Source organism: Engraulis encrasicolus, chromosome 5 (genome assembly GCF_034702125.1).
Source record: "Engraulis encrasicolus isolate BLACKSEA-1 chromosome 5, IST_EnEncr_1.0, whole genome shotgun sequence".
Lineage (NCBI taxonomy): Eukaryota > Metazoa > Chordata > Actinopteri > Clupeiformes > Engraulidae > Engraulis > Engraulis encrasicolus.
In genome coordinates, this window is record NC_085861.1 from 9545329 (window position 1) to 9571231 (window position 25903).

Consider the following 25903-nt stretch of genomic DNA (forward strand, 5'->3'; position numbering starts at 1 on the left):
TATTATTCTAGGTTATAAATATGCAGAATAGTTTTATTTGCTCGAGTTTCCATTGATGAAATATGTCAAAAAGAGTCTATCACAAATAAATAAAAATTACACAACTACAACTTCGGATGCACCGATAGCATAGCTGCATAGATCAATGAAAGAAAAAAAAATACATCTGTCAAATTTCGAGGTGTGTTCTGCTGCCGGCGGAGTTTGCGCATGCGCACTGTCACATTTTCCGGCTTCTTCGGGGCTCTGCTGTGGTTGGACTGCTGCTAACTGGGGGAAAGGTAACTGGAGTGTTTTGTTGGAGTCTGCACAACCAGGGCATGACTCGCCGCGCACTTGACCTGCATGACAAATATCTCAACAAAAGAGGACGACGAGAGCCCAAACCCATCAGAAAATAATTATACTGCACTGAGGAAATCATCTGCAACTAGCTGAGGTGGGCTTTTCTATTGTTTGAAACCTTGCATCTGGCTGTGTTCGACCCTAGCATACTCTGTTGTTGTTAATACGGGTTGACCTAATTTGCGGAAGGGAAAGTGGGCTACGCTGTAAACATATACTTTGTCCTTTATGTATCTGTTGACCATCGATGTGTTAATTTAAGTCTCACACCGGAGACAATTCTGTGAATCGGTCATTGCTTATTATTGATACTGCTAGCAGTCTTGAAGTAAATAAGTGAAGTTTACATGTTGCATTCTCATTAGACATTTAACGGTTGGCTTTCTAGCGTCAAAGAAGGTCAAACGTTAACTACTTCGTGTCTTTACTCTGCTTCACTTCCACGGTTGCGTTTATTGCTGAAATTGTGAACTTCACAGGCGTCGCGATGGACAACCAAGTGTCCCAGTCCACTCCTGAACGCACGTTCCAGTATCAGGACACTCTGCCTTCGCTCCCCGTGCCTTCCCTGGATGGAACCCTCAGGAAATATCTGGACTCAGGTGAGGTCTTGACTTTCTGCCACTGATAAACTAGGAGTACAGCAATTAAGTTGTAACATACAGTGAACTAACAATGTAAGAAGCCAGTAATTATTTTTGGTGACACTTCTTTCTAAGGCCCCGTTGTTGTATGAGGGTCTAATGGTTTTCTTTTCATCTTTCACATCCATGGACCAGTGAGACCTTTCACAACTGAAGCAGAGTTTCAGAAAACTGTCAGCATAGTGAAGCAGTTTGGCGAGGGTGTTGGACGTGACTTACACAAGAAACTACTTCAGAGAGCCAAGAGTCAGAGGAACTGGGTAAAAATGTGCACAATTTCACTCCAATGTTTGTCTCATATCTTAGGAAGGCATTAGAGAAATACCTTTTGCTTTGTGATTACATGGGGAATAGAGTAGAGCCGATAACAGACACGTCCTCAAACTACCTCTTGAGAGTGAAGGGTGTTTTCAGCCTCTATTACAAGTTTGCTCTCGCCCACTACTGTAGAGATTACTCAATGTGTTTTCCCTTTATCTCCACTCTCCCCTTGACGCTCTGATCATAGATCACTCTCTTCAGCAACTGCTGTTCATTTGTTCACTTCTTTGAGCTGCAACTTGTATATTACAATTAGCATTGCGGTACTTGTATTACTATATCTCTGTACTCATTGCTCTGGCTCTGTCTCTCCCTCTTTCTATCTACCTGATTCCCTCTCACCTCTCCTCTCTTCTCCTCTCTCTCTACCTGTCCCTTCCCTCTTTCTCTGTCTACCTATCTCCCTCTTTCTATCTACCTGATTCCCTCTCACCTCTCCTCTCTTCTCCTCTCTCTCTACCTGTCCCTTCCCTCTTTCTCTGTCTACCTATCTCCCTCTTTCTCTCTACCCGTCGCCCTCTCTCCACTCATCTCCTCTCTCTTTCTCCCTCTCTCTCTACCTGTCTCCCTCTTCTCACTCCTCACTCTCTCTCTTTCTTTTTCTCCTTCTCTCCACCTGCCGCCCTTTCCCCCCTCATCCCCACCCCTCTACTGTCCTCTCTCCTTCTCTTCTTCTCTCCTTCTCTCCTTCTCTCACCCCTCCACTCCCAGCTGGAAGACTGGTGGCTGGATGCCGCCTACCTTGAGATCCGCTCACCGTCTCAGCTGTACGTGAACTTCGGCGGCCCGGCGCCGTACCTAGAGCACTGCTGGCCGCCATGCGAGGGAGCGCAGCTGCACCGCACCAGCATCAGTGTCTGGCACAACGTGCAGTACTGGCACCTCATACGCACGTAAGTGGCACAACAACATGTAGTACTGGCACCTCATACGCACGTAAGTGGCACAACAACATGTAGTACTGGCACCCCATACGCACGTGAGGCACCTCATACACACGTAAGTGGCACAACAACGTGCCGTACTGGCACCTCATACGCACGTAAGTGGCACAACAACATGTAGTACTGGCACCCCATACGCACATGAGGCACCTCATACACACGTAAGTGGCACAACAACGTGCCGTACTGGCACCTCATACGCACGTAAGTGGCACAACAACGTGCCGTACTGGCACCTCATACGCACGTAAGTGGAACCGGGTGACAGCTAGCAGAGTTTGGCTTTGTGTTATGTTTGTAAACCTCTCTCCGGAAGCCTTGTACAGATGCGATGGAATCTGACGATTATTTTTGGAGCTTTAAACTCTTTCAGTGTTCATCCTACAGGCTTGGTCATCAGATGATCCCTAGGCTGGTTGATGATCAAGAAGCAGAATGTACATTTCCCCTTGATCCTATTCTTGTCTTTTAAATCTCATCTGGGCCCTATTGACTTACTGATTTGTTTATTTATTTATTGTTTTAACCCACCTTTTTTAACCCTCTTATTTATTGACACTCTTGTGTGATCTTCATTCATTTATTTAGATGGGTCTATTTGCTCTTAGTATCCACTAATGCCTGTGTTTTCTATTTTTGTGTGTTTTATGGATGTTGCCATGTCTTTTGTCAATTGTTGCTTTATGTTGTTTCAATTCTTTTTTACTTAGGCCCTTCTGTTAGCACTTTGGTCAGCTGCTTTTGTTGTGTTAAAAGTGCATTATAGATAAACTTTGGCTTGACTTGACTACCTATATGTAGGATATACTGTAGCTACTGTATACAGAAGCTATATCTTAATGAACCACTGGAGGCGGAGATGTGAACTGTACAATACCACACCACATGAATACCACATGAAATTGTTGTTGTAATTATTAAGGAATTTATACATGTTTATACAGTATAATTAATATTATTATTTAAAATGGTTGTTTCAGAGAGAAACTGGTGGTCCAGAAGTCAGGCAACACCCCATTTGACATGGACCAGTTCCGAATGCTCTTCAACACGTGCAAAGTGCCAGGCATCACCAAAGACAGCATCATTAACTACTTTAGAACAGGTAGGACTGCTGACACACACACACAGACACACACACACACAAACACACACGGGGACACACATACAGCTCTGGTTTCCCTACACTTTATATTTTACTTTATATTATATTATACTTCTACATACAGTATTTCTATGCGTCTGTCAAATTAAAATCCTTGTATCCATTTATCCATCTGGAAAATTGTGTCTGTCCTTTGCAGAGAGTGAGGGTCCATGTCCATCTTACCTGGTGGTGATGTGTCGAGGGAGAATCTTCACTTTTGATGCATTGTGTGACGGCCACATATTAACCCCACCTGAATTCCTGAGGTATGGAAATAAAGACTCATTACCCCGCACACTGAAGGGGAAAATGCAGTGGGCAGGGCCGGGTTAAGATGGCCTGGTGTCCCTAGGCTGTGGGGCCCAGCAGAAGGCAAATTTCGCGGGCGAAAAAAAACATAGAAATTGTCATCTTCACGAGCAAGGAATTCCAGAAAACATGTTCAAGATAACATAGCATCTTGTCACAATTTGCATTTTGTCACTTTTGGGCAACCAGGGCCCCCCTGGTAAGGTCAGCATCCATATTTAAGCGGTGCACTAAGCCGGCTCTGGTTGTGTGTGTAGTTGTTTTGGGCTGTCTGTTTGTCTGTCCATGTGTATTGGCAACTTACCAGACCCCCTAGATCAGTGTTTCCCAACCAGGGGTACGTGTACCACTAGGGGTACGTGAGCACACCTCAAGGGGTACGCGGAAAAATGTAATAATAACAAATATATTGAGTGTAGTCACATTGGGATAGAGGAACAGAGCCTGAATGAGGGCGAGAGGGTACTCATCATATGAAAAAGTTGCTAAGGGGGTACGCAGGACAAAAAAGGTTGGGAAGCACTGCCCTAGATGACCTTAGTAAAGTTGGACAGCATTAGATCCAGATCTAGGTCACCTGACAGCTAAGCAGGCTGCTGGGGAAAGGTTTGGTTTGCAGTGAGTGATGTCGTCCTGATTTAATTCACAAATGAAAAATGCAAAGTAGTTTGACTCCCAGCCTGCCTCCTTTCAGAGTTGCAGTGTAGACTTTACAGCATATGTAAAGAATGAACATGCAGACAGCACTGTGGACAGCTAACACCCCTTTTTGTTAACTAATATCCTTCACCCTTGTGAATAGCTATGTTTTACCACATTTTTCTACGTTTTACCAAAAAAATTGAATTGTGGGTTTTTTCCTTCAATGGCACTATAATCTGACCTCAGTTGACCTGAGGTCAATCTGACCTCCTTGGTGCAGTTGGCCTGTGATTTATTTACAAAGGGCCATGTGACACCATGACATGCAGAGCTTCTCCTTTTCCCACTGTTGTCATAGAGACACCACTCTTCTCCTGATAGCAGAATAACGATTGCTCTCTGTGAGGCTAAGTTCCTTAACCCGTTATGACACGTCGTTATAAATTTGCTGTTACCACAATGGCAATGGCCAAGTCATAGTGCATTACTAAAGTCCCTGTTTTATGTCATATCTGTTATGTAGTATGACTATTCAGTGACTATTACAGTGGGCCACTGGAGGTACGGCGTGCATTAAGGGGCTACAGTTGACAAAATAATTACCCGGTGTTTCGTACATGGTATTTACCCCCCTTGCTTTAGCTTGTACAGTGTGGCTATTGGCTAACTTGTGTTCTGCCCGCACACTACTCCCATTTTTCCTTTTTCCTTTTATTTTCCCAAGTGAATGTTTTCGAGCGGTATGCTCTTCATCAGACTAGGAACTGTGGATGTGCGCACCACTACCCTTTATTTATATATATATATATATATATATTTTAGGGGCCTTTATGCCTCTATTTTGATAGGACAGTCTGAGATGGTGACAGGAAGCGAGTGGACAGAGAGACGGGGTGGGATTGGGAAATAACCCCGGCCAGACTCTAACCGGGGTCCCCGTGGGCATGAAAGCCCAAATGTGGGGGACTTAGCGCGCTATGCCACAACACCCCCGCGCACCACTACCTTACTTAACTTGTGTTCTGCTTCATGTCCCTCCCACAGGCAGCTCACTCACATCAAGCAGATGTGCGAGGGCCAGCCGTTAGGGCAGGGGATAGCAGCTCTCACCACAGAGGAGAGGACACGCTGGGCCAAGGTACACTACCATACTTTTTAAGAAAATGACCACCACAGGCTCTTCTATTAGATGATTTACCTCTTAGTCTTAACTTTACTCCTGAACCAGCTTTGTAGTATATGCCCCAGTACATTTTAGAAGATTAAACAATTACAGAGTATCACCAACTACAAGACTGAAATCGAATTAACACTGGGAAATGTACCGTTTACTTTTACTTTTCTCTGATGCTACTCTCCATAGCTAACCTAGCTACAAGGTCAGTTGCAGCAGTGGTATCTTATTTTATGGATACGGGGGCAATGGCACCACTTATTTACTTACCCATTCACATGGAGCCTTTTATCTACTCATATAGGAATAGCAACCCTCTTAAGGAAAAGACACCACTTCCTTGACCATTAAGGCATTAAAGGTATCACTCTCCTGTGTCTTAGCCAGACGCTACTCTCTTCTAAAATCCTCTTCTCTTAATCCCACTCCCATCACCACAGTGGGTCTGGTCTTCACCGCTGAGGAGATAATCCAATCAAAACAGTCGCTCTGTCCGCACTCAACTACACCTAGCTGGCTTTGCTGTTCACATGGTCTGTTAGTGTGCTATTAGTTAGCATAAAGGCTGCTGTTATCCAATTAGAACTCAGGAGATGCTGATAGCAGGTACCAGGAGGGTAGAGTAGAGTAGAGGTAGAGTAGAGTAGAGTAGAGTAGAGTAGATTACTTTTATTAATCCAGAGGGAAATTAAGGTCTCTGACATCTTGTATAGATACTTAGATACAAGACATTAAGAAAGACATAATACACATTATTGTACATTGCAGTAAACCTATTGCAAAATTTGAGTATAGCAAAAAGCCTTACATCAGTTAACATACACACACCCACACTGTCTCTCTTACACACACACACACACACACACACACACAAAACATACACTCACTACACATCAGCACACTGCAGTAAACATATATTTAGTACAGCAGTTAGCCTTCCATCAGTACACACACACACACACACACACACACACACACACACACACACACACACACACACACACACACACACACACACACACACACTGTATTTGAGGGTACTTTGTAGTGCATTACAATACTAATTGGGAGGAATACAATACTACTACTGCTGGGTCATTCCACGCCAAATCAACAGGAGCCCGCGCACTTAGGTCTCAAAAAATTCTGAAAATATTACTGAGTGTACACATGGTACTTAAGAGAAACACTGTGACTTTATTTGAATGTAAGATGTATACTCTCCATGTTACAGCCAATTTCACTGGGGGAGGGGGGTGCCCATTTTGTTCACACTCTTTTTTTTGTCAAAGTTCACAAGCCCATAGTTCAATAACTAAACCATGTAGGAAGCTCAAATTTGGCATGCTGGTACATAGATAGGAATCGTTTGTTGCAAAGCTGTCATTTTTGGTCTGTATGATCCTGCATCGTCATGGCATTCCCTCAAAGATGATACAAGTTGTACTGGAGTTTTTGGCTGTGCTCTGTTTAGGCCTTCAGAAGACATATTTGTGCCCAACATAGCCTCATGATTTTTTCCCCTTGTAGATACAAGTAGAAACACTCCCATAAAAATCTATAAATAGAAAGGAAACCCCATCAGTGTTTGACCAGAAGACCTCACAAGTCTGACAAATCATTTTGGGTGTCATTTTCAGAGCTCCAGAACCCCTTGTGGGATTGTCCACAGATTTTTATTTTATATTTTTCTTCATTCTCCATGAAGTCTTCTTTTTAAAAATGCCAATGAGACTTGTCTTATGTGATGTTTTCTTTTGTAATTTCCACCCTGAACATGGGCAAAATGCAAAAAGAGAGCAACATGATTTCGATAACATTTAATGTAAAGACTAAATAATCAAATGCAAATTTTGCACAGACATGATCACCTGAGAGTCCCTGTGCAGGAGTGCAGGTATCCCTTTCGATTTCAATGATTTCAGGAGCGTTCAATGTGGGAGCAGGTTCGCACACCAAAAGAGACAGTAGGCCAGGCACAAGGAGTCATGTTGTTACTTTTTTTGACCAGCAGATGGCAGCGGATGAAACGCATAGAAAACATATTGCCCTCAATGTGCATGTTGCCCATGTTCAGGTTGGAAATTACAAAAGAAAACATCACATAAGACAAGTCTCATTTGCATTTTTAAAAAGAAGAATTCATGGAGAATGAAGAAAAAAATAAAATAAAAATCTGTGGACAATCCCACAAGGGGTTCTGGAGCTCTGAAAATGACACCCAAAATGATTTGTCAGACTTGTGAGGTCTTCTGGTCAAACACTGATGGGGTTTCCTTTCTATTTATAGATTTTTATGGGAGTGTTTCTACTTGTCTCTACAAGGGAAAAAAACAAGAGGCTATGTTGGGCACAAATATGTCTTCTGAAGGCCTAAACAGAGCACAGCCAAAAACTCCAGTACAATTTCTATCATCTTTGAGGGAATGCCATGATGATGCAGGATCATACAGACCAAAACTGACAGTTTTGCAACAAACTTATCCTATCTATGTACCAGCATGCTAAATTTGAGCTTCCTACATGGTTTAGTTATTGAGCTACGGGCTTGTGAACTTTGACAAAAAAAAGTGTGAACAAAATGGGCACCCCCCTCCCCCAGTAAAATTGGCTGTAACACGGAGAGTATACATCTTACATTCAAATAAATTTACAGTGTTTCTCTTAAGTACCATGGGTACACTTGGTAATATTTTCAGAATTTTTTGAGACCTAAGTGCGCGGGCTCTTGTTGATTTGGCGTGGAATGACCCTGCTGCTACTACTACAGTAGTAGTGCTACCAGTACCGTAGCAGCAACTGTTACCTAGTAGTAGTAATACCTGAAGAGATTATGGAGAATCATGAAAATATGAAGAGTTTCGTTGGCATTGCAAAACGGTGTGTATTGATTTTATAGAATGTTGGGGAAATTTACATTTTTGTATTGGGCATTCCATTGCATTGCAAAATGCATTTTATATAGGTTTAAAAAGTATGTTCTCAAAATATTTGAATGGCAAGAATTCGCACATAGGTTATAGGCCTTCTGAACAGTCATTTTTAATAATAAGATGCAGAAAGTCAAAATTGGTGGATACACCGTTTTGCATCGAAATTCGTCATACCTGTGTCTGTGCACTTTCATGTTCTGTATATATTTTTGTACTTTTCATGAAGAGATATAGTATCCTTTATTATTGTATTTCATTTCCAGTCTGTATGGTCTTATCTGCTGGTACCTCATGAACCCCTGCTGTGTGCTCCCCTCTGTAGACGCGAGAGCACCTGATCTCTCTGGACCCAGCCAATGAGAGCATGCTGGAGACCATCCAGAGCAGCATGTTCGTCGTCTCCCTGGACGACAGCAAGCCCTACGCTACAGCTGAGAACTACTCTCCGGTACTGACACGAGCACACACACACACACACACACACACACACACACACACACACACACACACACACACACACACACACACACACACACACACACACACACACACACACACACACACACACACACACACACACACACACACACACAGTGTAGTAAGTAAGACCCATAGTGTTCCAGCCTTGTGCTATTCAGGGGTAATTGTGCTTGACAGTCTTAGTTCTAATTTACTCACACACACACACACACACACACACACACACACACACACACACACACACACACACACACACACACACACTGACACATGCTCCCTGGCACGATATGCATACTGTAGATAGTATACTGTATGCTGTACCCCATTGAGTAAATCAATCCTGTTGCTACTCTGCACTGAGCTCCCCTGCCACAGTTCTCCTGGTAGACGTATAACCTTCACCCGCTTGCTGCTTCTATTTATTAGCACAGGTTTGCATGTGTGCTTTGTAGGTCAGCTTGGCTACTATGGGTGTTTGGCTCCTGATGTTGTAGCTATATATTGATCAGAGGCGCCTCCATTCCCTGCACGCACATATATACACACACACACACACACACACACACACACACACACACACACACACACACCCCAGTGGCATCATGTGCCACCCACCATGACCAAGTCAAGTGGTGTTAACGGTAGGGACACATACACGCGAATTTGCAAACTTTGCCATTCATTCCTACGAGAGAGGCGAAGGCAAGCGAACAGGAGCGAAGCGAAGCGAAATTATTAAAGAAAGTTTAATGTTATGCAAATGAGGAGCGAATTCGCCTGCCGCTGCCCAATCAAATCAACAACATAACTGTTCCATTCCATTTGATTCGCCGCGACGACCTGATGACGGTTGGATTTCGCCTCTCTTCGCTTCGCTTGTTTCGCCTCCTATGTGTCCCTACCGGAGCTCACTCTAATACAGTATACTGCTGTGCTGTACAATGCCAAAACAGCATTTTATCAAATAGAGATTAGACAGGAAATTAGTGTTCTACTTCCTGCCTGCTAACATGGTATATTTTTCCGCTGTCATAAACATGGCATACATTTTAAGACGTGTTTTGTTATGGGTACTGTAGATACTGAACTTTACTTTGTAGTGTAGTATAGCAGTGATGTCATCAATAATTGATTCGGCAATGGATCGCAATCCGGGACAGGACAATTCGATCGATTGGGCAGATGTCATAATGAATCGATGTGGCATATTTTTCCATGTTTCAATGACTTCTGTGGGCATTTCCGGAGCAAATGAATGTGAAATTAAATTAAAGCACCTCAAAGCATTGAAAACTGCTGGACTGATAAACACAAGAACCAATAAAATGTTGTTCAGTATCTGACTGCTTGTATTGCCTCATCAATGATGAAAAATTTGCCTTGATTTCAGTAGAAATGTAATGCATCGCAATGCATCGTAGAATCAAACTGAATCAATTTAAATCGAATCGAATCGTATGGACAGTGTGAATCGTAATCAAATCGTAAGGACATTGCCAATGCACACCACTAGTATAGTGTACTTTTCTCACTCTTCTTTCCCCAACAACTTATATGTTTTGAAGTTGTCCTCCGTCTGTGTTCGTATTTCCCATGTAAATCCACCAGATGACGGTTCAGGCCCTGACAGGTGACCCGACTGTCCGCTGGGGGGATAAGTCCTATAACTACCTGTGTTTCGCTGATGGCACCTTTGGCTCCAACTGTGATGTGAGTACCCTCCCAATCCACCCCTCATACAGACCATCATCATATACCGACAGTAATGTCAAGTTCATTAATTACCCATACAGACCATCATCATATACCGATAGTAATGTCAAGTTCATTAATTACCCATACAGACCATCATCATATACCGATAGTAATGTCAAGTTCATTAATTACCCATACAGACCATCATCATATACCGATAGTAATGTCAAGTTCATTAATTATCCTAGCAAGTCAGTCAATGCTTAAATGAGTCATTAATAGACAAATTAAGATATGTCACACACATACTACACACTACTTCTTCTCAGTAGGATTCTTGGTGTTTTGGACTCAAGTCTGTGTTATCTGTTATTTTTACATCTTTCTCTGTACTTCTGGGTTTGCAATCATTTTTTATGCACTGTAGTTCATTATTAACAGTTTGTAGTTACTGTGTGATATCTCAATACAGCATTTCTATGATATCCTCCTATTCTATTCTACTGTATTCTATTCTATTCTATTCTATTCTATTCTATTCTCTTCTCCTGTATTTCTGCTGTCAGCATGCCCCCTATGATGCCATGACCCTCATCACCCTCTGCTACCACGTGGACCAGCAGCTCAAGGCCTCCAACGGCAAATGGAAGGTACAGCCTGGAATAGTGAGACGCCCTCACACTATCGCCTAATGATTCTCACAGTTAAAGGGGGAAAAAGTGTTTTAGGGGCTTTTAAAGGTACACTTTGTGAGATTCTTAGTTGTTTATTTCCAGAATTCATGCTGCCCATTCACTAATGTTACCTTTTTCATGAATACTTACCGCCAGTATCAATTTCTAAGTATTCATTATGACTGGAAAAATTGCGCTTTCCATACATGAAAAGGGGGATCTTCTCCATGGTCCGCCATTTTGAATTTCCTAAAATAGCCATTTTTAGCTGCAAAAATGACTGTACTTGGACCATACTAGAAAATATTTGTTTAATACTTAGTAAACCTTCATGTAAAGATCAAATTTGGCAATAGGCAGCCCAATTTCAATAAGCGGCCTAGTTGCAGTACCTTTTTTGACCATTTCCTGCACAGTGTCCCTTTAAAGCCTTTATTAGATAGGACAGGCGGGGGATAGAGAGACGGGGAAGGATCGGCAAATGACCTAGGCCGGAATCGAACCCGGCTCGCTGGCGCAGCAGCCTAGAGCCCCGGTAGGGCCGATTGTCACATTTTTTAACTGGTTGCTGAATCCCACAAAACACATGAATGAATGAATGAATGAATGAATGAATGAAGGACGGAAGCGAAGGGCAGCATTCTTCAGATTTTTTCTTTGATAATTCGCCCACGAATGTTTCGGGCGGAGCCCTTCCTCAGTGTGCAAACATATCTGAAGAGTGCTGTGTTTCACTTCCTTCATTCATTTAAATTACAGCCTGGAGACAGAAGAGAAGAGATTTGAGGAGGAAAGCTGTGTTGAACACTTGTCCACCACAGTCTTGCGTGAATTTACCTTGTGTGTGCCCGTCTCTGTCTCTCTCATTGTGTATCTATCTCTTTCCCTCCCTTGACTCTGTCTGTCTCTCTCTTTCGCTCTCTCTGTCTCTCTCTCTCTGTCTCTCTCTCTCTCTCTCTCTCTCTCTCTCTCTCTCTCTCTCTCTCTCGCTCGCTCGCTCTCTCTCGCTCTCTCTCTCTCTCTCTCTCTCTCTCTCTCTCTCTCTCTCTCTCTCTCTCTCTCTCTCTCTCTCTCTCTCTCTCTCTCTCTCTCTCTCTCTCTCTCTCTCTCTCTCTCTCTCTCAGGGTTCAGATGTGGTTCGTTTGTTGCCTCTACCTGAGGAGCTGGTGTTCACTGTAGATGAGCGCATCACGAGGGACATCAGCATGGCCAAGCAGCAGTACTACACAACGGTGAGTAACACCCACGCCCACCTCTCACGCCACATCAGTGGACTTTGACCTGCACTGTTTGACACAACTAGCTGATAATCTATCTAGGGGGGATCACGACACCCTGTCGTCTGTCTGTCTGTCTGTCTGTCTGTCTGTCTCTCTCTCTCTCTCTCTCTCTCTCTCTCTCTCTCTGAACTACTTTCTCACATTACTCTCTGTTGCTCTTTGTGGATGTATGTATGTGTGTGTGTGCGCGCGCGCGTGTGTGTGTATGCATGATCACTGCTCCAGACTCAGGATCTGCAGGCCGTGACGTATGCCTTCACCTCCTTTGGCAAGACGGCCATAAAGAAGAGGAAGCTGCACCCGGACACGTTTGTACAGCTGGCCCTGCAACTGGCCTACTACAGACTCCACCACAAGTAAGTCATGGGGACAGGACAGGGAACAGGGCAGAGGACAAGACAAGGCGGATAACAAGCAAGGGAAGGCATGTCTATTTATATAGGGCATTTTATACATAAATTTAATTTAATGTGCTTCACAAAAATAAAAAGACGAAAGAGCAGCGTAAATAAGAAACACAGAATATTAAAATAAGACAAAAAATATTTGGAATCGGTGAAGATAAAAAATATTTCAGTCAAATGAGAGATTTATTCAAAGAAAATTAAAAACATTCAAATCGAAAGGTAAAAAATACAGAAGCAGGTGTATACATTAACCAAAGGCATCAGTGAATAACTTTGTCTTAAGACAGGACATAAATACAGGGCAGATAATAGAAGGGGACAGCCTGGACAGGGCAGAGCAGGGGAGGGCTAGAGAAGGGGCCAAGAGTAAGGGACAGGGAGAGGGAAAGAGAAGGGGAGAGGGAGAGGGAAAGAAGGGGAGAGGGAGAGGGAGAAGGAGCAGGGGAGAGAGGGAGAGAGAAAGAAAAGGAGAGAGAGAGAGAGAGAAGGAAAGGGAGAGAGAAGGAAAGGGAGATAGAGAGGGAGCAGGGGAGAGGGAGAGTGAGAAGGAGAGCAGGGGAGAGGGCAAAGGAGAGAGGCAGAGAGAAGGAGAGGAGAGGAGAGGGAAAAGGAAAGGGAGAGAGAGAACAGGGAGCAGGGGAGAGAGAGAGTGAGAAGGAGCAGGGGAGAGAGAGAGAAGGAAAGGGAGAGAGAGGAGGGGAGGGCGAGTGAGCATGGGAAGAGAGAGAATGAGAGCAAGAGAGAAAATGAGAGGGAGCGAGAGAAGGAAACGGACTAGAGGAGAGGGAGAGGGAGACAGAGCAGGGCATATCAGGGGAAGGGGTAGAGACAGGGGCAAGGGGCAGGGGACTGGGAGAGGAATGGAATGGGATTGAAATTCAGACACAGAGCTTGGTTTGGAGATGCCTTTTATTCAACCGCACAACAGATGAAAGTGTAGCTGTTAACACAAATAACAAACAAAGTTCAGTGATGAGAACAACAGCTCTGTGTGTCACTTTGACTTAACAACGTTTGTGTCATGATGTGTGTACGGTACTTGTATTCCTGTTTATACAGTATTCCTATAGGCCAGTATCTCTCAACGGGGGCCCTAAAGCCCCCTAAGGGGGCGTTGATAGTTCCTAATGGGGGACATTAGTCTATGTTGTTGTTTTTTATACTAATATAAGCGGAACGTTGACTTGCTGATGATGTGGTCAAGAGGGTTTTACCGACTAATCAATACCGAATAACAGCGAAACGGAGTGTTGGGTAAAATGATGATGCAGGTTTTAAATGATTCCCTGTTTACCGAGCATACAGTGCCCTCTAGTGGAATGGAGGTTAAGTACAACATAAAATACTGAAATGATACTGAGTGAAAAATTGTTTATACAGGGGGCATTTGGTCAAAGCAGGTTGAGAATCGATGCTGTAAGTGTTTACAGTATTCCTGTGTGTGTGTGTGTGTGTGTGTGTGTGTGTGTGTGTGTGTGTGTGTGTGTGTGTGTGTGTGTGTGTGTGTGTGTGTGTGTGTGTGTGTGTGTGTGTGTGTGTGTGTGTGTGTGTGTGTGTGTGTGTGTGTGCGTGCACGCGCGCAGGTCAGGATGTTGCTATGAGACGGCCACCACGCGGAGGTTCTATCACGGCCGTACGGAGACCATGAGGCCCTGCACCCCCGAGGCACAGAGCTGGTGCCGCCTCATGCTAGACCCCAACGCTAAAGTGAGACGCCAAACACACACACTTACATATAATATCTCTTCATGCTAGACTTACACACTGACACACACATAGGGCCTATACTAAGAAGCTCACACACACACACACGCACACACGCACACACACACACACACACACACACACACACACACACACACACACACACACACACACACACGCACACACACACACAGGGCCTAGTGGCTCTCCTATTAGATGATTTACCTCTTAACCTGCTTTACTCCTGAACCAGCTTCTTAATACACACACATGATGCTGCACCATGCTGGACCCTGCCGCTAAAGTGAGACGCCTCACACACACAATTACACACTTACGAACACATGATATATCTTCATGCTTTACTCCGCCGCTAAAGTAAGACACCCCACACACACTTATACACACATGATGCTGCACCATGCTAAACCCTGCCACTAAAGTGAGACATCACACACACACACACACTTACGAACACATGATATATCTTCATGCTATACTCCGCCGCTAAAGTGAGACGTCTCACACACTTACATATTTGTGATCCGTGCCACCTCTAGTTCGAAGCCTGTTTGACTGTGATCTGTATGTCTATAGGGGGATGCTAAGAGGGCAGCTCTGCAGAAAGCAGTCGACAAGCACAACAAACTGATGGCAGAGGCACAGCAAGGAAAAGGTACGTGCCGCCCATGTGGCATTAAAGCAGGGGTGAGGAAAGTTTTTCATTCAAGGGGCCACTTCAAATACCTCCAAGGGCTGTAAAAGTCCTCCGAGGGCCGTACTATGATCACAGACCAGGATTTACCCCTGCACTTTAGGCCTATATTGAAGACAGCCACCTTTTAAAACAGACCCCACCTTCTCTAAATACCCTGAATATGACTTAATTGTATTGCAAATGTAATTTCTAAGATTCATTTACAAAATATGTCATATTTCATGTGAAGCTGCATTAAACATTAAAATTATTTTGGGGGCCGGATAAAATGACTTCAAGGGCCGTAAACGGCCTGGGGCTTGCACAACATTGTACCTCTCCTCAATTTTCATCTCACTAGTCCGGTAACTAAAGTAAAGTAAACTGACATTAAATGGCTTAATGGCTTAATGTCTTGATATTGTATAATAAATCATACATTGTAAAATATTGCAATATTGTAAAATATTGCATACTCATTTTTAATGTGTATGCCTACTGACATGAATCCTTTACCTGCCTCAGATTTTGACAGACGTCTGTTTGTCATATTATTAATAATATAAATAATTTTTCTCCCTCTGTTTTGTGGGGTGGGGTAGTATAATATCTCTCAGTACATCTGCTTGATAATATGACTATTGTTTTCCGTCTTATTTGTGGGTTGGTCAGGCTTTGACAGACACCTGTTGGGCCTGGCCCTGCTAGCGAGAGAGGAGGGACTTCCTACTCCACAGATCTTCACTGACCCTCCATTTGCCACAAGGTGAGCTGTACGCTGTGTAACACCATGTACCAATTTTGCACTTACATCTAGGGTTAGGGTTAGGGTTAGGGTTGGTACTGGTATTCCACTGGTATTACATGGTATTAAATATTGTTACACTGGTGGCTATTACACTGTACTTAATGTGGTATTTGTAATGCCATTGTATTGTATACCAATACCATTGTAATAGTGAACCATTAAAATACAGCGTTACCTTATATCTTTATGTGCACATCCTTTGTCACCATATAGTACCATTACAATATAGTATGTCTGTATGTGCACACTCCTTGTCTGCTGCAGTGGTGGCGGTGGCAACTTCACCCTGTCCACCAGCCTGGTGGGTTACACCACAGTGCTTGGAGCCGTCGCCCCCATGGTCAACCACGGCTACGGATTCTTCTACCAGATCCGGGATGATAGGTGAGTGCATACCTGTAATGTATGAAAACATGAAGGAATTAAATTGTGGTTGGATTGATGGAATTATCAATCAATCAATCAATCAATCAATCAGACATATAAAATGATACTGTATATATCAGGGTTTTTTATATTTAAAAATATTTTCTAATATAATTGAATAAAATGAATGAATGTGTCCTCCAAATGTGTGTAATGCATGACATGTCTGTCTTGTTTTCTTCAGGATTCTGGCGTCGTGTACGGCCTGGAAGTCATGTGCGGAGACCAACGCGGAGGCTCTCTTCCACAGCCTCACCACTACCCTGCACGAGATGCTGGCTCTCACTACGCTCTCAAACCTGTGAATAACCATCATCACCCTCAGACCACCTCCCTCTCAGACCACCTCCCTCTCAAACCACCTCCCTCTCAGCTCACCTCCCTCTCAGACCACCTCCCTCTCAGACCACCTCCCTCTCAGACCACCTCCCTCTCAAACCACCTCCCTCTCAGACCACCTCCCTCTCAGACCACCTCCCTCTCAGACCCACCCTCTCAGACCCTCCCTCTCCCTCTCCATCACCCTCTCCGCCTCCCTCTCCACCTCCCTCTCCACCTCCCTCTCCACCTCCCTCTCAGACCACCTCCCTCTTAGACAACCTCCCTCTCAGACCACCTCCCTCTCAGACCACCTCCCTCTCAGACCACCTCCCTCTCAGACCACCTCCCTCTCAAACCACCTCCCTCTCCACCTCCCTCTCAGACCACCTCCCTCTCAAACCACCTCCCTCTCCAACACCCTCTCAGGCCACCTCCCTCTCCACATCCCTGCACGAGATGCTGGTCCTCACCCTCTCCATCTCCCTCTCAGACCTGTACATCACCCTCTCAGACCCTCCCTCTCCCTCTCCATCACCCTCTCCGCCTCCCTCTCCACCTCCCTCTCCACCTCCCTCTCCACCTCCCTACACGAGATGCTGGCCCTCACCACGCTCTCAAACTGATGATGCATCATGCTAGACCCTGCCACTAAAGTGAGACATCACACACACACACACACACACACACTTACGAACACATGATAACTCTCCACCTCCCTCTCCACCTCCCTACACGAGATGCTGGCCCTCACCACGCTCTCAAACTTGTAAATGACCATCATCACCCTCAGCTCACCTCCCTCTTAGGCCTGTACATCACTCCTCCACCTCCCTCTCAGACCACCTCCCTCTCCACCTCCCTGCACGAGATGCTGGTCCTCACCCTCTCCCTCTCCGCCTCCCTCTCCACCTCCCTACACGACATGCTGGTGCTCACCTCCCTCTCACACCTGTGAACAACCCTCATCACCGTCATCTCTCCTCCCTCCTGCTGGTCCTCCCCACCACCCTCTCCACTTCCCTGCAAGAGATACAGGTCCTCACCACCCTGTCAAACCGAATCTCCTCACTCTCCGCTCCCCAGTCTGTAGATCACAACGTTACAAGAGAACAAAGATGGCGGCGACCAAAGAGAGACATTCGTTCCGATGGCCATTAGTCAACACGACATCTAGTGTTCTATCGCTATGCTCACCAGAGCACCCTCTCTCTCCTCTAGACAGGCTAACATGAGGGAAACTGCATGCCTGGGTCCCCCCACACACACACATACAGTATGTGCACGCCAGCCATTTACACACCTAACTAGCCCTCATGCCTCGTCCTCTCCCCTTAAGGACTTAATGAATACATGGACATTACGTACGGGGATCTGATAGTGTCCAACTTGTAACTAATAGATAGGCCTAACCTTGATCATTCAAATGTATGCTGCATATAACATTTCAAAATCAGTTTGTAGCTCAGAGACAGAGATATGAAGTTAAATTTTTTTGTACAATAAGCTCTTTTGTTTTCCCCAGCCGTTTGGCTGGTTTGTTCAATGAATGTGTGCGTTTCTCACAAGATTTACCAAAGCAGACTAATCCCTCATTTCTTCCCAAGTGTTGCTTATAGTACTTGACTCAGTCGTCTACTACAGTAGCCTACTTGCAGGGGAAACCTGCTTCAACTGGTGCCTTTGGTCGCATACAGTGTAATGCCACCTGCTGGTGAATTCAGTGAATGCACTTATCAATGCAATGCGCTAGCAACACGAGCGGCGGGCTCACATAGAACATGCTACTGACCGTAACCCAGAAGGAGGATGCCTTCTTTAATCCTATCCTCATGATTGTGCTGTTCTACAGTGCTTCCTCTTCCCTTTCAAAGTGTGATTTATTATTTTATTAGACATTTTGTATAATTGTGTTGATTTTTTAATGAGTGTTTTTATGTCTCTGAACATTGATTATTTTTTAATCTAGGTATTCTATCCAGCACTTTAAAATGAATAAGGGCTATTTCTGAAGTTTGCTCTTGTCTATTTTACTCCCCATATGTGTTTTGTTTGTTTGTTTGTTTGCGTGTTTGTTTTGTGTGATGCGATTCTGAATGTTGTAAGGTCCACCTCGACAGTCAGTCTAAGGGTGAAACTCATATTAGTTCCTCCCATCCTTTCCTGCTGTTTATGACCTCTTGTGTCATTGTCGCCCTGCCTCCATAGAGAAAATGACCTTTCTCTACTGTCAACCAAAGCAAAGCAACATCCCCCACCCCCATTCCCATTCAACATGAACTTGAAATCGTGCATTTGCTAGATATTGAATAAAACTTCAATCATCATCAGGTGACGAGCCTTGCATCACTAGCAGAATGAAAGGCTGGGAGGAACTAGTGTGACTGTCACCCTCAGCAGCACACACACACACAGGATGTGCGGCTAAGTGACGGTAATAGTTGGATCAGATGGTTAACAGCCTAGTGCCTACATGTTTTTTTGTAGATGGCATTCCAAAGACACTGTCAATGTTTAGTGAAGGGGGAAAAATGTCAAGTATTTCAACATAATAATACAAAAAATGTTGCCCAAGAATGTATATATTAATGCTAATGTCCATGTCAAAGATCAACAAATCCATAGTAAGTATAGTGGAAAATGATTGTGGATGTCATGTTGATGCTATTGTTTGTAATCGAGGTCGGGGATCTGGCTTTGTTTTGACATTGAATTGAATAGACTGAAAGGATGGAATTTTTATTTTACAGGAATGTGCAAGTAAGTCGTAAGTTTGTCTAATAAAAATGATGAAATAGGAAACAATAGCAAGCATGTTGTGTTTTAAAGTATGATTATACACACGTTGAATAAATACAATTCCTTTTCCTCACAATTTGTTTTATTTATTTAAGCAAATGGCATTGGTGGTGTGTTATATACATAAAAGAACTTGTAATGTGTGTTCATATTTACTAGTGCAAGATAGATGATAGTCTAAGCAAGTACAACTCAAGATGTACTTACTCAATGCAATGCCTTCATAATTAAATGAGTATACTGGTACTTAATTATTTGATAAACTGGTTGCAATTAGTGAACCATAGTGAACTCTTAGATTTGACAAAAAACAACAGCGAGGCTCCCCTCAGGGTGTCGAATTGTTAAAGGGCCAGTGTGCCGTTTTAGTGGTTTATTTTCATGAATATTGGTCTGAGCGTCTCTTTGCAGCTAAATATGTCTACGATGTCTATGACTGGTCATTTAAAATGGCTGATAGTGATACTGTATACATGGAGAAAATCCACCTATTGATCTACGTACGTGTATGTGACAATTGATTCAATTTTTGATCCATTGATCTAAGCCATAATGACAAAACAGGAATTGATGGTGGTTGTAAATATTCATGAAAAAAAAATTATAAGTGTGAATGGACACCGGAAATTCTGGAAATTAACTGCTAATTACACACACTAAAGCAGTCAGAAGTAAAGGCTTTCAGAAGTGCCTCAATTCTACAGCAGGGGGCGTCCCACTCTTACATTTATAGATGCATTATCTACTATATTGTGGCACAGAGTGATGTCACATGCTAACACTGTGTACCACTAACCATTTGACTAAATAAATGAGCCTATTATTTTTTACAGGAATAGTTTAACACACAGACACACACACACACACACACTGCAATGTAAAACAACAGATTTGGTTCCTTTTAGATGGTGTTACTGTGTCACTGTCTTCTGAAGTGTGCTGTAACGGTTATGGTGTTTGATAACATAGTAATGTCAACATCTTTCGTTATTTTTAATGGCTGTAACATTGTCCATACAAAATTAACTTCACATTTTTCCATAATGAAATTCAACAGATGTGGATCTTTTGAAGGAATTAAAACTATGATAACTTACACTCGACAGTTACAGTACAGTATATGGTATAGGCCTACAGGTAACACGTTATTTTAGGGTTACATCTATTAGCACTAATACATACAATGTCCCTGCATAAGTAACTTTCATGTACAAAGCAAAATCAAACATTTGTTAGGCATGTATTCGCAAATGTCTTGTTCATGCACAATAAGGGATTTATTACCAATTTAACCTTAGTAAGGACCTAGTAAGCCTTAGCGTTTGCTTAGTACATGCCTTACAAGTTACTTATGCAGGCATTAACATTGTATGTATTAGTGCTAATAGATGTATCCCTAAAATAAAGTGTTACTGGTATACTGTACGTGTTGGTCCATTTGTAACATTATGCACCATTTACAGTGCCCTCCATAATTATTGGCACCCCTGGTTGAGATGTGTTTTTTAGCTTCCAATTATTTTATTATTTTTCTAAATAATATGGGACCTTAATGGAAAAAAAAGAGAAAAATCCAACCTTCAATACAAGTGCATTTATTCAGTGGGGAAAAAATCCCACATAAAGAAATAATTATTTGACATCAAATAATGTGTGTCACAATTATTAGCACCCCTGGTGTTAACATTTTGTACAACCCCCTTTTGCCAACAAAACAGCACCTAATCTTCTCCTATAATGTTTCACAAGATGGGAAAAGACAGAAAGAGGGATCTTCAGCCATTCCTCTTTGCAGAATCTCTCTAAATCATCCAGAGACCTGGGTCCTCTCCTCTGTACTCTCCTCTTCAGCTCACCCCACAGGTTCTCAATGGGGTTGAGGTCAGGGGACTGAGATGGCCATGGGAGGAGCTTGATTTTGTGTCTGGTGAACCATTTCTGTGTAGATGTGGCCATATGTTTAGGGTCATTGTCTTGCTGAAAGACCCAGTGACGACCCAGCTTCAGCTTTCGGGCAGAGGGCAACAGATTTTGATTTAAAATGTCCTGGTATTTCAAAGCATTCATGATGCCATGCACCCTAACAAGGTTCCCAGGGCCTTTGGAAGCGAAACAGCCCCACAGCATCACTGACCCACCCCCATACTTCACAGTGGGTATGAGGTGCTTTTCAGCATGCGCATCTTTCGTGGTACGCCAGACCCACTTAGAGTGTTTGTTGCCAAAAAGCTCAATCTTGGTCTCATCTGACCAAAGCACACGGTCCCAGTTGAAGCCCCAATACCGCTTGGCGAACTCCAGACGCTTGCGTTTATGATTGTGAGTGAGGAAAGGTTTTCTCCTTGCATGCCTCCCAAACAGCTTGTTGGCGTGTAGACAGCGCCTGATGGTTGATTTGGAGACTTTGTGACCCCAGGATGCTACCATGTGTTGTAATTCTGTAACAGTGAGCTTTGGAGATCTTTTGATTTCTCTTACCATCCTCCTCACTGTGCGTGGTGGCAAAATAAACTTGGGTCCTCGTCCAGGCTTGTTTACCACTGTTCCAGTTGTTTTGAACTTCTTAATTATTCCTCTCACAGTGGATATGGGCAGCTGCAGTTGAGTGGCAATCTTCTTGTAGCCTCTGCCTGACCTGTGAAGGTCGACGCACATCTGCCTCACTTGTATGCTGTGTTCCTTTGTCTTTCCCATGTTTAAGAGTGGATAAGAGAAATGGCCTCGGTGTCACGTCATATTTATACCCCAGGGAAACAGGAAGTGATGAATTACTAATTAAATGTTCCTACATACTCTGGTAAACTTTGTAAACTACTGTAGAAATGACAGAAATGCTTCAATTATATTTATTTCCTGGGAATTGTTAAGGGTGCCAATAATTGTGGAACAGGTGATTTAATGAAAAATAATTATTTTTTAGTTAGGGATTTTTTTATTTTCTTACAATTCATTTGAGTTGAAGGCTACATTTTCCTACAATTTTCAGTGTGACAGTATTCTTCTGCAATAAACACTGAATTTATTTTAAGGCTTTTAACTAGTGGTGGGCCGTTATCGGCGTTAACGTGCTGCGATAATGTGAGACTCTTGTCGCGCGATAAAGAAAATATCGCACGTTAATCTATTCTCAAAATATAGGTTTGGAGTTTGGGTATGCACGTCACCATAGCGTTTAATTGACAGACGCTTTTAGACTGCGCTCCAGTCGCTTCTCCTCTCTCCACCTGTTGTTTCAGCAGACCTACTAAATATGAAGTGTTTGCATGCTGAAAACATTAATCCCTCTGCCGTGGTAGTTGTTGTTTGAGTGCTTTTTCATAAGTGGTAGACTAAAGAGACGTTATTGTTTGAGGTGAAGCAGAGAGACATTATTGTGTGTGAGTAGCTACCAGCCCGACATAGCCTACATTTCCTCACGCATTGCATAGAATAGGCTACATAAACAACTTCCAGAAATCTTGCCTGTGCTATAATTGCAAAACATTCCGTGTGATAGTCCTATGCATTTTGAAGATTGTCAAACTGAAACTGTCAATATCTACTCTCGCTGAATGTTTGCGTTGCAATCGCGCACATTTGCGATTCAGTGAGATATTCTCATGTCCGACGGTAATAAACCTCGCGGTTGTCGCGCTTGACTTTTTTTTTTGCAAACTGAATTCATGTCGAGTTGTAACTCATCTGGCATTCTAACTCTGAGAACAACTGTCAAATCGCCGTGTGCCAGTGCTGTAGGTTCTAGATAGGCATATCCAGTAGCCTGGCTCTGCTGAGGGCTGCTGTGCCTACTACGCGCAGAGCTCCTCCCTCTCTTAAAGGAGCCGCTGCTCCTTTTAACAGTCAGTGGCAGATTCTCTTTCTCTCTCTCTCTCTCTCTCTCTCTCTCTCTCTCTCTCTCTCTCTCTCTCTCTCTCTCTCTCTCTGCCCATTAGAAATGCTGAATTGTTGAGGTAATATTGTTTAAATAGCCTAAATGTTTGATAGATTTATCTGTATTTGCCTCTACAACTTATAGCGCTGTTCATTTTGAAATTTCAGTATCTTATAACTGTAAATGCTTCCTAACATATTGGACACACTTTACACATATTGCTGTGATTTTTTCATCTCCAAGTATCAACATGACCATTTTTTGAAGATGAGATGCATTTTGGAAAAAAAGATGAGCTCTGGTCTAATGCGCCATCTGTCTTAAGAAACCCCAAGGTTTTTTTTCGGCATTATTTCGCTATCGTGCCTATTCTGAATGAGCCATTTTGATATAGATTAATCTAGATTAATCTAGATTAATTTCATAATTACAGTGAGATTAATCTAGATTAAAAAAATTAATCTATGCCCACCCCTACTTTTAACACATCTCAACCAGGGGTGCCAATAATTATGGAGGGCACTGTATGTGTTTCTAATGCTTCATCACACAATAAAGACTTGAATCTTTTTTTCAGTTGACCAAGAGTGAGATCTCTTTTAAACCCTCTGACAACTGGATTTAATTGTCACAATAAAGTTTCAAAGCTGACTTATTTTGTGCCTGCTACAGCACATACGCCAGTCAGTGTAGACAGTCAAAGATAAATGAATTGATTACATTTACAGCAATCCTGAACTTTTTTTTAAAACAAATCATAGCCAGAGAAGTGTGCCAAAACAGTTGACCAGCACAACTGTTAATAATAATAAACTTTATTTCACAGACTCAAGGTCCAGATAAGAAATAAGAATAAACAGTACATTAAAAGACACCCTCCTTCAGTGTTGCTTCTAGTCAGGCCAGGAGCAATACAAATATCGTTTCCTCCAGAGAAGAAATTAAAAAGTCGATGATAATCAGGAAACCAATTTACCAAAACCAAGTTTGTTTTGCTTTGTTTTTGTTTGCTTTGTTTTGGTTGAGTACATTAAAAGAGGCCTGGTGGAAGACTTCATGTAGTAAATCAACATTTTGTTTTGTTTTATGGACAGTTTCTGACATGAGAAATGCATTAAACACTGCAGTCTAATTTTGCACCATGTTTTAAGTCAGCTTAGCGATTAGGCTACACTAGAGGATATGGGCATCTATGGACACATGTGTAACAAGTCTTTTGTAATTCTAGAGAAATAAACTATGTACATTAAAAATATGCAGCATGTGATTAAAACAAGTTGTGCAAAATGTAGATCATTAATTGTGTGCATTTTCGTTAACTATTTTGTCACAGAATATGAGTAGAATAACAGGTCAATTTGAAATACAAGTAAGTACTGTAGTTTGTGGAATATTCTGTGTGTGTGCATTGGCCTTGTCAATTGAGCACAGGCAGGCATGCGGCCTCTTGCTGTAGAATGTAAACAGTGGTGCGTCTACTGGACTAGACCTACTTCAGCCAGTCTTGAGTGTTCACTGTTCAGGCAACATTTTCATGCTGAACTGAAACTTACTGTATAGTTCTTTTAAAATTGTATGCTAACCACATACAAAATGCCAAATATTCCCCATATTGTTTGAACTGCTATGCCTTCCATAATTAATACGCTGTCAGATATTGTCATTGAAAGCACATTTGCCTAGTCACGGACACTGTGACTCCATGCCAGCTGGGACATAGGCCTACTGTGTGGCAATTCACAAACAATGTAGGCTATGGAAAATAACATTTTTTTTTCAAAATGTTCAAAGTGTAGATTTTTGTATTTAATTTTGTATTAAAGGGACACTGTGCAGGAAATGGTCAAAAAGGTACTGCAACTATGCTGCTCATTGAAACTGGGCTCCCTATTGACAAATTTGATCTATACATGAAAGTTTACTAAGTAATAAGCACATATTTTCTAGTATGGTCCAAGTACAGTAATTTTTGCAGCTAAAAATGGCTATTTTTGGAAATTCAAACTGGCGGACCATGGAGAAGATCCCCCTTTTCATGTATGAAAAGTGCAATTTTTCCAGTCATAATGAATACTTAGAATTTGATGCTGGTGGTAAGTATTCATGAAAAAGGTAACATTAGTGAATGGGCAGCATGAATTCTGGAAATAAACAACTAAAAATCTCACACAGTGTCCCTTTAACTCTTCTGATCATGAAATGGGCCTACCTGTGAGTAAATTCATTCCTGTAGGAAGTGTGCACACATGGGTAGCTTAGGCTTATTGATAGGCCTACATGTCACC

The 25903-nt window shown here is 42.8% G+C and overlaps 1 protein-coding gene across 1 annotated transcript; it reads left to right on the forward strand.

Annotated features, from left to right (window-relative positions):
- Positions 1-266: 266 nt before the first annotated feature.
- On the forward strand, positions 267-17060 carry crot (carnitine O-octanoyltransferase). The gene is made up of 17 exons (XM_063198637.1): positions 267-439; positions 825-947; positions 1125-1249; positions 2022-2203; positions 3235-3359; positions 3559-3667; positions 5397-5490; positions 8782-8907; positions 10548-10649; positions 11201-11284; positions 12433-12540; positions 12814-12944; positions 14579-14702; positions 15297-15375; positions 16069-16162; positions 16469-16588; positions 16815-17060. The coding sequence occupies exons 2-17, from the start codon at positions 833-835 to the stop codon at positions 16933-16935; spliced, it is 1839 nt and encodes a 612-aa protein (XP_063054707.1). The 5' UTR covers positions 267-439; positions 825-832; the 3' UTR covers positions 16936-17060.
- Positions 17061-25903: the final 8843 nt, after the last annotated feature.